The sequence below is a fragment of the Scyliorhinus torazame genome, chromosome 30 (genome assembly GCF_047496885.1).
Source record: "Scyliorhinus torazame isolate Kashiwa2021f chromosome 30, sScyTor2.1, whole genome shotgun sequence".
NCBI classification, from domain to species: Eukaryota; Metazoa; Chordata; class Chondrichthyes; order Carcharhiniformes; family Scyliorhinidae; genus Scyliorhinus; species Scyliorhinus torazame.
In genome coordinates this window covers 28,141,405-28,157,518 of record NC_092736.1, presented here as the reverse complement: position 1 = coordinate 28,157,518, position 16,114 = coordinate 28,141,405, and the positions used below count along the sequence as shown (strand labels likewise).

The following is a 16,114-nucleotide window of genomic DNA, read 5'->3' as shown; positions in this document are numbered from 1 at the left end:
CTTTTCCCTCTGCTCTTGCCCAACTCAATGATGGGTATTTAACGTTCCCACATTCACCCTTGCTTCAGTGACATTGATATTTACCTCATTCTGGGGCGGTCTCCCTCAAAATTCTCCGGCTGCTTGGAGCTTTCGAAGGCGATAGGTTTCTGTTGTGCTACGACACCCGTGGCTAGTCCACGGTCAATTCCAGCCCCACATGCCCCGGAGTCACAGCACAAGTGAATTAACCAATAATTCTTCGAAAAGTACCTGAAGTCTTTGGCCCTCTGCTGTCCAATAATTACAGTCACCAGGTTTGTAAGTTTAAACATGATTATTGTTTTTTTTATAACGAGAACTATGATGAAATCTGCAGCGAATACAACTGGTTAACTATCATCTTAATCCTAATTCCTCACTCTTAACTTGCCCCCCCACCCTCTACGTACACTCATTCAGAAGATAAACAAACACAGATGGGGAGGAGAGGGGTGAGATTCATAAGTAAAACGAAAAGTAGTCTTGTTTCAGACGGTTGTTTCTAGCACCGTTCTCCTCGTTCAAACTTTCATTTCAGTTTGTAGATTCATTCAGGCCTTTGTAGTTTCAGAACTACAGCACTCAACCTTTCTGGAGGGAGAGAGAGCAGGTCCTTGTCTCTGTTTGCAGCCTGTAATGGTTTCATTGTAGATTCATTTAGGTCCCTGCAGTTTCAGAGATCCAGCAGTTATACAGCATTCCTGGAGAAAACACGGGGGAGGAGAGTGAGCAGCTTCTTGTGTCAGAGTGTCTCAGATTTTTTTTGGGGGGGGAAAAATATTTTATTGCGGCATTTACAATAAACAATCACAAACCAAATCAAGCCAACAGGGCCAACTTAACAAAATACCTCAGCAACCCGCCCCTGCATTTCCCGGCTCCCCCGCCTCCCCAATTTAACCCCCCCTCCCACGGCCTGCTGACATCTTAACTTTTCCCAAAAAAGTCGATAAACGGTTGCCACCTCCGGACAAACCCCTCAAGGCGAACTTTATCTTTTCTAACCTGAGAAACCCCGCTAGGTCATTCACCCACACCCCTGGTTTCGGGGGCCCCGGGTGTCTCCATTCTAACAATAACCATCTCCGGGCTACCAGGGAGGCAAAGGCCAAGACAGCGGCCTCTCTCGCCCCCCCCCCCCCGGACTCCCGGGTCTTCTCAACTCGCTACCTCTGGACTCAGGACCACCTTCATGTTCAGGACGTCTGACATAACATCGGCAAACCCCTACCAGAATCCCCCAAGCTTCAGACACGCCCAGAACATGTGGACATGATTCCGCGGGCCCATCCGCGCACCGCCCACACCTATCCTCCACCCTTTCAAAAAAACCTGCTCATCCTGGACACAGTCATATGTGCCCCGTGGACCACCTTAAACTGGATAAGGCTAAGCCTAGCACACAATGACAATGCATTTACTGGGTGTCTCAGTCTCGACTGCCCACCGAGGTCTCTGAGAATCATCTCCCTGGGGTTAGGATCTAATCTCCACCTGTTACTGGGCAGAGCACCGATTTTAGGCCAATTCATTGACCACCAGCCAATCAATTGAACTGAAATCCACCCCATCTCCCTCTGGTGCTGAAAAGTCTGACGTCTCCTGTTCAAACGAGAAGAGTGTTCTCTCCTGTAACTTCTGAATTCCTCCCTCCTCTCTACTGCTTGACTCAAAGACACATGTCCATTAATCATCCATGGATCAAAAATGATAACGCCGAAATAAAAGAAAGCGGAAATAAGGGAATAACCAGGAAGGAACCTGACACTTGGTTAGAGGGGGTAACGCAGGATATGAGGCAAAATTGTCATAATGGAGTTGAGGTGCATATGACTACATCAGAATTCCCATACCAGCCTCCCCGAACAGGCGCCGGAATGTGGCGACTGGGGCTTTTCACAGTAACTTCATTGAAGCCTACTTGTGACAATAAGCGATTTTTTTTAAAAAAAAATGTTTTTAAATTAGAGGGTGTGGAAGGCTAAGGGGGGACATGATAGAGGTGTACAATATTACGAAGAAGATAGATAGGGTATTTAGGAAGAAACTGTTCCCCATAGAGGGGGCAAAGATTTACAGGCAGGTGTTTTTGAGATTAGATGAAAAACCTTTTCACCCAGAGGGTGATGGGAGTCTGGAACTCGCTGCCTGAAAGGGTGGGAGAGGCGGGAACCCCCCACAACATTTAAGAAGTATTTAGATGAGCACTCGGAACGCCACAGCGCACAAGGATACGGAGCAAGTGCTGGAAAACGAGATTGGAATAGATAGGTGCTTGATGGTGGCCACAGAGACGATGGGCTGAAGGGCCTCTCGCGCTGCTGTAAAATCTCTATGACTCAGACTTCTGAAGAAATTGCCACCTAGGTGGAATTGTCTCAAAGCTGCAATTAATTTTTATCTCTCCCTCCCTTTTTCCTGTTTTTTTTGTCTCAATGATTTTGTTTTCTTGTTTTACAGTGTACAAAGAAGGATTTATCATCGCTGCCGCCAATCTTCCTGGTAATATCTTTACCATTTTATTGATGGATCTGCTGGGAGGCAAGGTGCTGCTGTGTGAGTATTCAGCAGGAAGCAGAGAAGTGGATGAGAGAGAGAGAGAGCGTGCAGTGTGAGGAGCAGCAGTATTAAATGTCCGTTTTTAAAAAACCCGCTCCAGTGTAACGATTTCCATATTCTCAGCATTTTCCCACAGCACTGTACAGCCAGTGAGTCACTTGCGAAATACAGACACTGTTGTTTTGCAATAGTTACCCCCAGTACCTCCAACAATGTCGCACTGTGTGTGTGGGTCTGTGTCTGTGCGTGTGTGCGCGCGCGTGTGCATGCACGCGTGTGCGCACATGTCTGTGTGCGTGTGTGTGTGCACGCGCGTGTGTGTGTCTGTGTGCGCGCACGTGTCTGTGTGTGTGTGTCTGTGCGTGCGCGTGTGTCTGTGCGTGTGTGTGCGCGCGCATGTGTCTGTGCACCGCACGTGTGTGTGTGCGCGTGCACGTGTCTGTGCGTGTGTGCGCGCGTGTACGTGTCTGTGCGCGTGTGTGTGCGCGCATGTGTCTGCGTGTGTGTGTGTGTGTGCGCGCACGTGTCTGTGCGTGCGCGTGCACGTGTGTGTCTGCGTGTGTGCGTGCGCATGTGTGTGCACGTGTCTGTGCACGTGTGTGTGTGCGCGCATGTGTCTGCGTGTGTGTGTGTGTGCGCGCACGTGTCTGTGCGTGCGCGTGCACGTGTGTGTGTGCGTGCGCATGTGTGTGCACGTGTCTGTGCACGTGTGTGTGTGCGCGCATGTGTCTGCGTGTGTGTGTGTGTATGGGGTGGGGGGGGTTCTTAGACGTCGTTACGCCACGGACACTGTGCAGCAGGACCATCACGGTGCCTCTCTAATGTTGGCCACTAACCAGGAATGACCAGGTGCTCCCATTGTGAAAACCTGGGGCCACCTCCACAATTCTTCTCCCACCCAACCTGCTCACTAAGGGCAATTTATCATGGCCAATCCACCTAACCGGCACATCTTTGGACTGTGGGAGGAAACCGGAGCACCCGGAGGAAACCCACACAGACACTGGGATAAAGTGCAAACTCCTCAGAGTCAATCGCCCGAAGCTGGAATTGAACCCGGGACCCTGGAAGCAGGGGTGCGAACTACTGTGCTGCCCTTGATCAACCGTAAGGCCCTAAATCCTGGACACTAATTAAAGCGGTTTGAATCAATGCAGGGAGTGCCCTTCTAATCACCTTTTGAAATACTGTTTGGGTGGTGAAGTTCAAGATGAGCTATTTTACCTGTTGTCATGGACGGTACTCAATGTGACGGGGTAGTGGGTTTTATGTGGTTGTGCAAAGCAGATCCTTCAATTTGCAACAAAAGATAAAGGGCATGAATTTATTTTGCACTTTTTGTGACCACCGGATGTCTCGAGTGTTTTGCAGCCCATGAAGTTCTTGAAGTGTAGCCATTGTTGTAATCATAAAATGCCTACAGTGCAGGAGGACGCCATGTGGCCCATTGCAATTGCACCGACCCTCCGAAAGAGCACTCTACTTTGGCCCAGGGCCCCACCCCATCCCCGTAACCCAGTAAATCTGATCTCTTGCCAAAGGTAAGCTCGAAAGCTTTTGCCGTTACCAATTACACCAGAAGACCCGGAACTCTTTATGCCAAATTTCGGTTGCACCATGTATTCAGCATTGTGCGCGCTCTGCGCTCTCAGCATAGATGGGAACTCCCTGTTTTGAGAATGAATGTGTGGAGCCAAAGTACAAAACACTGTAATTCAGTCAATTCAGGCTTACATGTAGGTAGGAATTGGGGTCTTGGTGTCACCATGGTGACGAGGCCCAATGATGGGGTGGTGACGAAGCTTTGCCTTGGAGTTTGCCTGGAAAGTATTGGCGCCTGGGACTTTAGATACTGAATGTGTCTGAGCAAGTGAAGCAAATCGGAGGGTACGTTTCCTTGCACATCTGCTAGAAGCTGGTAGAAGGCTGATCACCGAGCCGATTGTTTTGGGAAGTTCACTAAAAGGTCTATTATGGAATTAAAATGGAGTATTGTTGTCCAAGGTTTTCCAGTCTTGCACTCCTCAGGACACACACAAGAATACCAAATTTCAAAGGGAACAATTTATACTGCATGAGAAAAGGAGTGCTGATTGGTTAGCAAATCGAGTTGAGATGAAGCCCTGGCAAAACTATTGGACCCCATGCTTTGTTTATTCAAAACAAAAGTGCAATGCCTGGACATGTTCCTTTTGTCTGCAGAGGACCGGTACTGAGCACTTACAGAAATGTGTCCACAATATTCTGGGCATATTAATAGGGGCCGAGACTATCAGGGCAAGGAGGTTATGCGGAACTTAGTTCAACCTCAGCAGGAATATTGGGCACAGTTCTTCAAAATCCAGGGTTTCAAAATCCTGCAGTCCACATGAAACGAGGATTGTTTCCGGAGTTTACAGCGAGGAATGACGAGCTGGTTTAATAAAGAGTCCTTATTGATTGGGTGGCCATGGATGTGTGAAGTTAACCAGATCTCTCCCTCAGCTGCTTTTTTGGCGCCCAGCTGAAATATTAGCAGTTAAATGAGGGGCTGAGTAAAGCACGCAAACAAAGTTTAAAAAACCGCAACTCGCTCAGAATGAGCAAGCGGATCGGAAAACTTCTATTTAAAGTGTTGGTACAGACATCAACCAGAGGCTGATGGCCAACTCGCTCAGTCTTCTGATCTCGGGCATTCTTACAATTTAAATGGAGGGAGCAGGGAAAAAGAGGGTTGAACGTTGAAAATCATTGTCCTTTGAAGGCCAGAATCTGCCGAATAGTACTGCCCGAGTTGTGAATACAATTAGCAATGGTTTGCTAACTTTTCCATTACTCTTAGCTGTACATAAACCAATGGATAATTGTGTTATCATTTACTGTGATTTGAAGGATAATGGTTCATTGAATTGGCAAGTTGGGTGGTAATTTTTTTTTTCATGCTTTGCCTCCCTAGGTGCCAGTCTGTTTCTCTCGGGTATCTGTGCGTTCTTCATCTGGGAAGTGTCCACTAAAGCCCAGAGCTTGGTTGTGTCTTGTATATTCAGTGGCATCTCGGTCATTGCCTGGAACTCGCTCGATGTCATTGGGCTGGAATTGTACCCCACTCACCTGCGGTAGGTTACACTTTACAATTAAGACAGAGGCGGTTTCCTCCTGAATGTTTGACTCTCTGAAACATTAGTCTATTTATTGTTCACTGTGGAATCAAGAGTTTAGAGAACCGTTTATACAGGAGCTGAGTTTCATTGTTGGAAAGGGTGAGGTTGGTCAGAAAGCTACTTGCATTATATTCCTCGTTGATTGATGCATCAAAATGAGCCACAAAACAAAATGTCTATCTCATCAAATGAAAGCTGATTCATATCATGGAATTTAGAGTGCAGAAGGAGGCCATTCGGCCCATCAAATCTTCACTGGTCCCTGGAAAGAACACCCTACTTAAACCCACGCCTCCACCCTATCCCTGTAACCCATTAACCCCACCTAACCTTTTGGACACTGAAGGGCAATTGACCATGGCCAATCCACCTAACCTGCACATCTTTGGACTGTGGGAGGAAACCGGAGCACCCGGAGGAAACCCACGCACACACGGGGAGGATGTGCAGACTCCGCACAGACAGTGACCCAAGTCGGGCATCATACCCGGGTCCCTGGTGCGGTCAAGCAACAGTGCTAACCATTGTGCTGACGTGCCGCCCAGCTGTATGCTCTGCCATAGCTTCTCAAGTCATCTGCCGATCAATCAGATGATGAGTAAGCTGGGACTTAACATTTCAATCAACCTTTCAGTAAAGAAACTCTTCCTATAGGGTGGCACGGTGGCGCAGTGGTTAGCACTGCCTCACGGCGCCGAGATCCCAGGTTCGATCCCGGCCCCGGGTCACTGTCTGTGTGGAGTTTGCACATTCTCCCCCTGTTTGCGTGGGTCTCACCCCCACAACCCAAAGATGTGCAGGTTAGGTGGCTAAATTGCCCCTTAATTGGAAAAAAAAGAATGTGGTAGTCGAAAGTTCATTAAAAAATAAACTCTTCCTATATGTTTGCATTTTAGTTTTCATTAATTATTTTCCAGTAATAGCCTGGGTTTCGCATATTTTAGTACCTCCCATGAATGCCCCACGTAATCCTCCTTTCCAGGTTGTAGTTGTAATTTATTTTGTAGCTGCTGCTCTTGCTGTTGATTCTCTTGTATCCTCGCCAAGGCAAGTATTTCCTTATTGATAGAGTATGTGATAAGTATGGTGAGATCTGTGCAGCGCCAAGCTTTGGTATAGTTTCTAGCTGCATATACACTGCCTGCACAAGCAAGGAGAAATCTAATACTAAAGACATTTCGTATTCTGCATGTCCTGTCAAAGTATTTTCTTTACTCTTCATCTAAGCAGTGCAAGACTTGGACATTTCACCTATAATCTTTGTAATTCTAAGTTGGGGGAAAAAACGGCAGTGAAAAAAATGGTTAATGAAAGTCCGCCGGGGAGTGGAAAGGTCAGCACAGGGACTGCAAGGAAAGTGGAGGCTGGAGCACCAGGGGAGGCCGCATCGCTCACGGCAGAGGAAATTACCAAGGTGCTGGCCGTAGAACTTGGAAAACAGTTCATAAAACACATGGAAGCGATGAGGGAGGAGATGGGGGCGGTATCGAAAGTGCTGGTGGAGGAGGCGATTGCCCCGGTGAGGACGGCGGTATCGAGCGCAGCGGCGGAGGTGCGGGAGCAAGGTGAGACATTGAAGGAAGTGGAAGAGGTATTATCGCAGCACAGTGATCAACTCACCTCGATGGGGAAGGAATTGCGGAAGGTGACAGAGACCAAGGGTCTGCGAGCCAAAATGGAAGACCTGAAAAACAGATCCAGGCGTCAGAATCTGAGGATTGTGGGGCTGCCCGAAGGAGTGGAAGGCCCGAGGCCGACGGAGTATTTTGCCATGGTGTTGGCGAAGCTATTGGGGGGGAGGGACGATCCCACCCAATATGAACTGGATCGGGCTCATCGTTCGTGGAGGCCTGTACCAAAGGCGAGTGAGCCGCCAAGGGTAGTGACTCTGTGCTTCCGCAGGTACAGTGTGAAGGAGAAGGTCCTGAGCTGGGCCAAGCAGAAGCAGGTGGTGCAGTGGGCTGGAGCTGGTATACGTGTATACCAGGACTTTACGGTGGAGCTGGCGAGGAGGCGGGCTTCATTCAGCCGGGTGAAGAAGGCTCTGTACATCAACAAGGTGCAGTGCGGCATCGTATATCCAGCTAAGTTGAGGGTGACCTACAAATCCAAGGACTTCTATTTTGGGACGGCGGAGTTTGCGAAGGCAGAAGGACTGTGGCAGAATTGAGAAATGGTCATGTACCGATGTAGCCTCATGTAACTTTATTTTTTCACTGCGTCTTGGTGTATGTACTAAATGAGTCAACGCTGTGTATATTTGGACAAGGTGGGACTTTCACTTGCAATGATGGTTCTTTGGGGCTTGGGTGTGTATGCTGGGGTTGTGTGCTAAAGGGGATTTCTTGGTTTTCCTGGGACCGGCAAGGGGGAGGGAGACCCGGGCGGGGGCCTCCACGCTGGCCGGTTTAAGCGGGCCAGTGAACGGGAGTGAGGTGGGGGGAGGGGCTGCGGCCATCGGAGCCTGGCAGAATAGGTTTTGGTGAGTCTAGCCGGGGTGAAAAGTTGGGGGAAGGAACCGAGGTTGGGGAGAGGAGTTTACAAGAGGAGGTGGAGGGGAGGGGTGTGGGTGGGGGGTCTACAATTCATGGGTGTCATTCACGGTACTCTTTCGGGGATTGGGTGGTATTGAATATTAGGGGGAGGCGTTGGGGGGTGGACCATATATGGCAATGGTGACCATAGGCGATTCCTGATTTCTTTTTCTTTTTTTTCCCACCTTGGGAGGGTTTGTTTTATTTGATGTTTATATTGTCAGGTAGGCTATTGTTTGGGGGATAGTGGGAGTTGTTGTTGGTAGGGAGATTGACATTGTATTCGTTACCGTTTACTGTTTGTTGGTGGGGTGTAAACTCTGAAGAAAATGTGAAAATAGAGAATAAAAATATATTTTTAAAAAGAATTTCAAAGATTATCGTAGCTTGCAGTTAGAATCATCTTGCTGTCACAGTTAAAAAGTATTGTTTTCAACTAGAAAACTAATGGGGACTGACTGGGCTAATACACTGCTTGAATTATCTTCACCCTGGAACCAGACCTTGCTGTCTCAATGTTCAACCCAACAAGAGACTAACCAGGAATGAGACCCCGTCTTGGATCTCTAGGGGTTTTGCACTTGAGACTTGTGAACACATATATCTCAAGTTAGATTAAAGTCATGTGTTAGATACACCGTAATATATTGTAGAGAGTAGAAATTTAATAATGAAAATAGTTGACAGGAACTTAATAGAATTGTACATATCTAATTTAATATATATTTATGTATATAATGTGTATAAACCTGCTGCAGCCTTTCTACTAGTGGTCATAGATTATCATAGAATTTACAGTGCAGAAGGAGGCCATTCAGCCCATCGAGTCTGCACCGGCTCTTGGAAAGAGCACCCCACCCAAGGTCATCACCTCCACCCCATCCCCATAACCCAGTAAACCCCACCCAACACTAAGGGCAATTTTGGACACCAAGGGCAATATATCATGGCCAATCCACCTAACCTGCACATCTTTGGACTGTGGGAGGAAACCGGAGCACCCGGAGGAAACCCACGCACACACGGGGGGGATGTGCAGACTCCGCACAGACAGTGACCCAAGCCGGAATCGAACCTGGGACCCTGGAGCTGTGAAGCAATTGTGCTATCCACAAGGCTACCGTGCGGCTCCGTGGTGGAGCAGTGTCTCCACTAGCGTCGGTTTAATTCCGGCCCCAGGTCTTTGCACATTCTCCCTGTGTTTGCGTGGGTCCCCACAACCCAAAAGATGTGCAGGGAGCGGCACGGTAGCACAGTGGTTAGCACTGTCGCTTCACAGCTCCAGGGTCCCAGGTTCGATTCCCGGCTTGGGTCACTGTCTGTGCGGAGTCTGCACGTTCTCCCCGTGTCTGCGTGGGTTTCCTCCGGGTGCTCCGGTTTCCTACCACAAGTCCCGAAAGACGTGTTGTTAGGGGAATTGGACATTCTGAATTCTCCCTCTGTGTACCCGAACAGGCGCCGGAGTGTGGCGACTAGGGGCTTTTCACAGTAACTTCATTGCAGTGTTAATGTAAGCCTACATGTGACAAAAGATTATTAAATTAGGTGGATTGGCCACGGTAAATTGCCCCTTAATTGGGGAAAAAAAGAATTGGGCAATTTAAATTTATTTTTTAAAAAGGTATCTCAACATTGCGAAAATTACATGGGAGATATTGGACCAATTTTTCCAGAACACCAGCATAGTTCTAATGAATGGAAGAGGTTTGTTAAATACCTTCATAACATTGAGGATTTGATTTGTATTCCTTCACAGGTCATCTGCCCTCGGAGTGTTCACTGGTGTCAGCCGAATTGCCTCCATTTTGGGAAACATTGTGTTTGGGCAGCTGGTTGACATGAACTGCGCCGTGACCATCCTTCTGGTAGCGGTGATATTTTTCATTGGAAGCCTGGCTTGCATCAAACTGCCCAACACCAAGCACATAGAGCTGAGTTAAGAGAATCAAAAGGAAAGTTACTGGACCATTTTATAATTGGTGCCTTTACCTGTGAGTAAATGTTTTGACTTCAGACGGGTCCCTTTCAGCAGCAAATTCCCAGGATCCGGATGTAATAGGATCAGACATCGAGGAGTGAACACTTCTTGGGGAGACTGAGAAAAGTGAGTGCGCGCCAGGACCAATGATACATGGAGAGCCTACACAAGCACGTGGCAATATGAAGCATTTGATTGGACTTAACACAAAGTGCCTCTTTCAACCTCCGGCTCTTTTGGAAGGAAATGGCATGAGATCCACACGTTAACTTCAGGTTAAGATAATCTCCTTCCTCTGTTTCTACTTCCACTGCTAGCCTCCCAACCTGACCAAAGGTCTGTACTAATTCCCCTCCAGTCTTTGCATCTTCATCATAATGCAAGTCTGGCTAAACATTCCCAAAACATTCCCATTAATACCTCGGTGTATCACAACAATCAGCGCTGGGCCCACTGTTCACCATCTTGAGGTACGGTTTCAAAATTAGCAGACGCTGAATTAGGAATATATATACTTAATCAGGATTGCAATAAAAAAATTACACACTATTCTGCAAGTTTGAATGTATAGAGATACAAATGATTAAAAATAATGACTTACGGTTTGGCTTACAAGCCAAGAAAATGGCTGTTCAACGTCCCTGGATATAGGATTTTCAGGCAGGGTAGAGAGGGATATAGGTGAGGATGTAGTATTATTGGTTAAGGAATCAATTCCAGCTGTGAGGGAGTGGGCGGGCAGATGATATACTAAGTGAAGCATTAAATGAGGCCATGTGGGTTAAGCTCACATTTTTAAAAAGGGGTAGGTACAGTGCCAAGAATGTACCACCAGTTGACCACCCCTTATTCAAACAGCTCTGAAATCTGTACTTTGAGTGCCAAAATCATGTTTCTAGTAAAAAGAAAGTGTTCGCCCAAAATCCACTAGCTATGCAACATTTCACAACTATGCACATACAGGTATTACAATATTCGAACAATTCCAGAATCTGAGACACTCTTGGCCCCAAGCATTTTGAATAAGGGATGCTCAACATGTATAAATTGTATCCCCGGCTCTTAAAGGAAGCCATGGAGGAAAGCGCGGTTACGCTGAATCATTTGATTCCTCACTAGATGCAGGTGGGGTACCCAGATTGGAGGTGGGCTGTCTGACTTTGGTGGTGGGCAAATTAGAATTAGTTCTGAGAGTCAGAATAAAGCGTCACTTAGAAAGGCATGTATTAATCTGGGATGGTCAGCATGGTTAATCATAAAACCTCCACAGTACAGAAAGCCATTCGGCCCATCGAGTCTGCACTGACCCTTGGACCATTCGGCCCATGCCCCGACTCTATCCCTGTAACCCCACTTAACCTTTTGGACAATAAGGGGCAATTTAGCACGGCCAATCCACCTAACCTGCACATCTTTGGACTGTGGGAGGAAGCCGGAGCACCGGAGGAAACCCACGCAGACACGGGAAGAACTTGCAGACTCCGCACAGACAGTGACCCAAGGCCAGAATTGAACCTTGGTCCCTAGCATTGAGAAGCAGCAGTGCTAACCACCTAGCCATCCCGTTGTGCTAGGAGAAGACAATGTCTTACTTGTCAAAACATGTGATTAAAGTAGTAATGAGGATTGATGAAGATAGTGCAGTGGGTATTGTCTACATGGATTTAGTAAGGCTTTTGACAAGCACCCATTTGACAGACTGGTCAGAAAGGGCATCGGATACAGGGGAATGTGGCGAGTTGGATCCAAAATTGGTTTGGTGACAGGAAACAAAGAGCAAGGTCGATGGATGTTTTTGTGAATGGAAAACGGTTTTCAGTCAGGGCTCAGTGTTGGGCCTCTTCCTGTCTGTGGTATCAATGATTTGGATGCCAATGTGGGTGGCAAGACTGGGAAATTAGCAATGACAAAAATTGGCTGTGATCGTTGATTTGTGAAGATAGCTATAGACTCCAAATTACATCTGGTTGAGTGGGTAGAAAAGTGGTAAATAGAATTCAGTCCAGAGGGGAGAGAGGTAATGCATTTGAGGACATCAAACCAAGCAAAGGAATATTCAATCAACAGGATCATGAAGTCGGAGATCTTGGAGCGCGTTGTCCACAGGTCCAGGAGCATAGCAGGACAGGTGGATACAGGTGGTGTGGTAAGTACATGGAATGCTTTCCTTTATTAGAGGAGTTATAAAATACCAGAGCAAGGATGTAATGGAACTGTATAGAATGCTGGTTAGGCCACATCTGGAGTTTTGCATACCGGCCTGGTCATATGTAGAGATTTAAAAGAATGTTGCCAGGGCTTGAAAATTGCAGCCATGAGAGATTGGATAGGCTAGAGTTGGTGTCATAGAATCGCTACAGTGTAGGAGCTCGATTGACCATCCCGTCTTCACCGATACCCTACCCAGAGGCCCACTCTTCTGCCCCATCCCCTGTAACCTCACCCAACCTGCACATTCCTGGACATTTAAGGGGCAATTTATCAGGGCCAATCCGCCTAAGCTGCACATCTTTGGGCTGCAGGAGGAACCCCACGTAAACATGGGGAGCATGTACAAACTCCAGTCACCCAAGGCCAGAATTGAACCCGGTTCATTGGTGCTGTGAATGAGGAAGACGTCCTTTTCATTAGAATAGGGGAGGCAGGCAGTCTGTTTATTCTGTAGGTTTTATACTTCACTACAGCCTGGAACTAGTTTAGGGGGTGAGCACATGGCAGTGGGCAGGAATTATAACATGTTCATTGCTACCTCCTCTAGATCTTCCACATTTCCTGATTCTTGGGTTCATAGTTTGGCACAGAATCAAAGGGACACTGATTTTAGTCAGATTGAAAGTACTCATTGAATTACAACGGGAGCCTGGGCCAGTTTGCAGGTTCTGTAATATTGCAGCAGAGAGCGGAGTAATAGGTTGTGTACCAGTGCCCCGAACTAACTGCATAGCTGAACAGGATTGGACTGTCCTCATAACGAGCACAGTAAGAAGTTTTACAACACCAGGTTAAAGTCCAACAGGTTTGTTTCGATGTCACTAGCTTTCGGAGCGCTGCTCCTTCCTCAGGTGAATGAAGAGGTATGTTCCAGAAACATATATATAGACAGATTCAAAGATGCCAGACAATGCTTGGAATGTGAGCATTAGCAGGTGATTAAATCTTTACAGATCCAAAGACTGGGTAACCCCAGGTTAAAGAGGTGTGAATTGTATCAAGCCAGGACAGTTGGTAGGATTTCGCAGGATTCCACCTCATAACGAGCAGCACGGATGTAATGTGGACCCTGATTTAACTTCAGAGACTTTGAGGACCAGCGGTGAGAAGTTTGAATCCTAGAACATGTGTAGAAGGAGGCCATTCGGCCCATTGAGCCTGCACCGACCGACTTTAGCCCTCGCATCCACCCTATCCCCGTAACCCAATAACCCCTCTGAACCTTTTAGGGCAATTCTATCATGGCCAATCCACCTAACCTGCACGTCTTTGGACTGTGGGAGGAAACCAGAGCACCCGGAGGAAAGCCACGCATACACGGGGAGGATGTGCAGACTCCGCACAGACAGTGACCCAAGCCGGGAATCGAACCTGGGACCCTGGAGCTGTGAAGCCACCGTGCTGCACAACCCAATCCTTGGTGGAATAACCTTGCTTCCACTTTAGTTTGCAGTCTGCAGCTAGTACAAGTGTGTGCAATAATTAATTTGACCGAATTGTTTTCCACCCTGATGAAATTGTGCTAATTGAATATGAATGCACCTCGCTCGTCAGCCACCCCATCCCTCATGTTTCCAGTTTTCTGTTAAAGGAGGTTAGGAAGAGGTAAAAGCATCATTAACAAACTCATCTCAATGTTGCTGTGTCTAATTCCACTTCTTAAAACAAGATGAGATGGTTAAGGGTAGCTACTCCGACTGAACGGACCATTGGTCACTCCTTACAAATTACTATTAGGTACATGGATCAAAGAAAAATTACAGCACAGGAACAGGCCCGTCGGCCCTCCCAGCCTGCGCCGATCCTCTATCTAACTCTATTTTCTAAGGATCTGTATCCCTCTGCTCCCTGCCCATTCATGTATCTTGTCTAGATACATCTTAAATGACGCTATCGTGCCCACCTCCACCACGTCCGCCGGCAATGCGTTCCAGGCACCCACCACCCTCTGCGTAAAGAACTTTTCATGCATATCTCACTTAAACTTTTCCCCTCTCACCTTGAACTTGTGACCCCGAGTAATTGAGCCCCCCACTCTGGGGAAAAAGCTTCTTGCTATCCACCCTGTCTATACCTCTCATGATTTTGTAGACCTCAATGAGGTCCCCCCTCAACCGCCTTCTTTCTAATGAAAATAATCCTAATCTACTCAACCTCTCTTCATAGCTAGCGCTCTCCATACCAGGCGAACCTCCTCTGAACCTTCTCCAAAGCATCCACATCCTTTTGGTAATGTGGCGGCCAGAACTGTACGCAGTATTCCAAATGTGGCCTAACCAAAGTCCTATACAACTGTAACATGACCTGCCAACTCTTGTACTCAATACCCCTTCCGATGAAGGCAAGCATGCTGTATGCCTTCTTGACCACTATTGACCTGCGCAGCCACCTTCAGGGTACAATGGACCTGAACTCCCAGATCTCTCTGTACGTCAATTTTCCCCAGGGCTTTTTCATTTACCGTATAGTTCGCTCTTGAATTGGATCTTCCAAAATGCATCACCTCGCATTTACCCGGATTGAACTCCATCTGCCATTTCTCTGCCCAACTCTCCAATCTATCTATATTCTGCTGTATTCTACTGTATTCAGATGAACTGTGATTTTACTGAACCTGGGTATATCTTGGGGAATACATGTGTATTTACAATATGTACATTCCTTCTGAAGAGACTTGAAACTCAGATCGGGCAGCATCTCTGGAGAATCCAATTTCCTTGGATTCTGCGTTGTAGCAATAATCATTTACTGCAATAATTTGTGTCAGATTTTTATTGTATACTGCAATTTTTTCACTCTGCAATCTGTAATGTGCCAAGAATAAATTGTTACATCTCTATAGATTTCCTCCTTGCGGTTTGAAAGAATTCATTATGCATCCCCCATTGCCCTCATCACTGCAGTCTCAGGTGCTTCCATTGGTTCGATGCAGAGTAGATGCAGGGACACATCGCTGTGGGCCTGGCATGACACACCAGCCAAGAGCAGGAAATCCTTACTGAGAGGGCATTAGTGAACTGGATAGGATTTATAAAAACAATCAGTCACTCAACTGGACATTGCATCCCAGCTGCTGATAGGCGAGTGAGGAAGTTAGAGGCTCTGACTCCTAACAGGGAGGTGCTAATGCAGTTCTACTTTTCAAGAGGGGTCAGTGCTGGGTCCCTTATTGTGATATAAGAGGGGGGGGGGAAAGAAATAGATAGAACATGGTAAGTAAGTTGGATGGCAAGGTGGGTAATAGTGAGGAAGGTCCTCTTTGGTTGTGGGAAGACCAGTGGCAGATTAAATTTAACCCTGGAAAGTGCACGGTGATGCAGTTGCAGTAAAAAGGCAAGGGCGTACTCAATGGCAGGAGATGAGGAAGCTTAATTGGGTACGTTATTTTTTAAAAAGCCATATTAACTACGACATTAACCTGTCCTGCTGCCTTCAGGGACTGTTCCCAAACACCAAGATCCCTCATTCATCAGAGCTTCCTTGTGTCCTGCCATTCATTGAGTACCCTGCACATCTTTGGGTTGTGGGGTGGAAAGAGAGGGAGGGAGAGTGAGAGAGAACCCACACAGGCATGGGGGGGGGGGGGGGGGGGGGGGAGGAACGTGCAAACTCCACATCGTGGTCCTCGAGGTAGCAGCATTAACCACTGATGCATGATTAATTGTACAAAG

General features: G+C 47.3%; 1 protein-coding gene across 4 annotated transcripts in view; it reads left to right on the top strand.

Annotated features, from left to right (window-relative positions):
• The window catches only part of sv2 (synaptic vesicle glycoprotein 2), a 151,526-nt gene extending 136,246 nt beyond the window's left edge, over positions 1-15,280 (top strand). For all 4 annotated transcript variants that reach the window (XM_072493058.1, XM_072493057.1, XM_072493059.1 and 1 more), the window contains 3 exons: positions 2,482-2,577; positions 5,516-5,675; positions 10,011-15,280. In XM_072493058.1, the coding sequence (XP_072349159.1) occupies positions 2,482-2,577; positions 5,516-5,675; positions 10,011-10,194 (440 nt within the window). In that variant the 3' untranslated portion in view covers positions 10,195-15,280. The remainder of the gene's footprint in view (positions 1-2,481; positions 2,578-5,515; positions 5,676-10,010) is intronic.
• Positions 15,281-16,114: the final 834 nt, after the last annotated feature.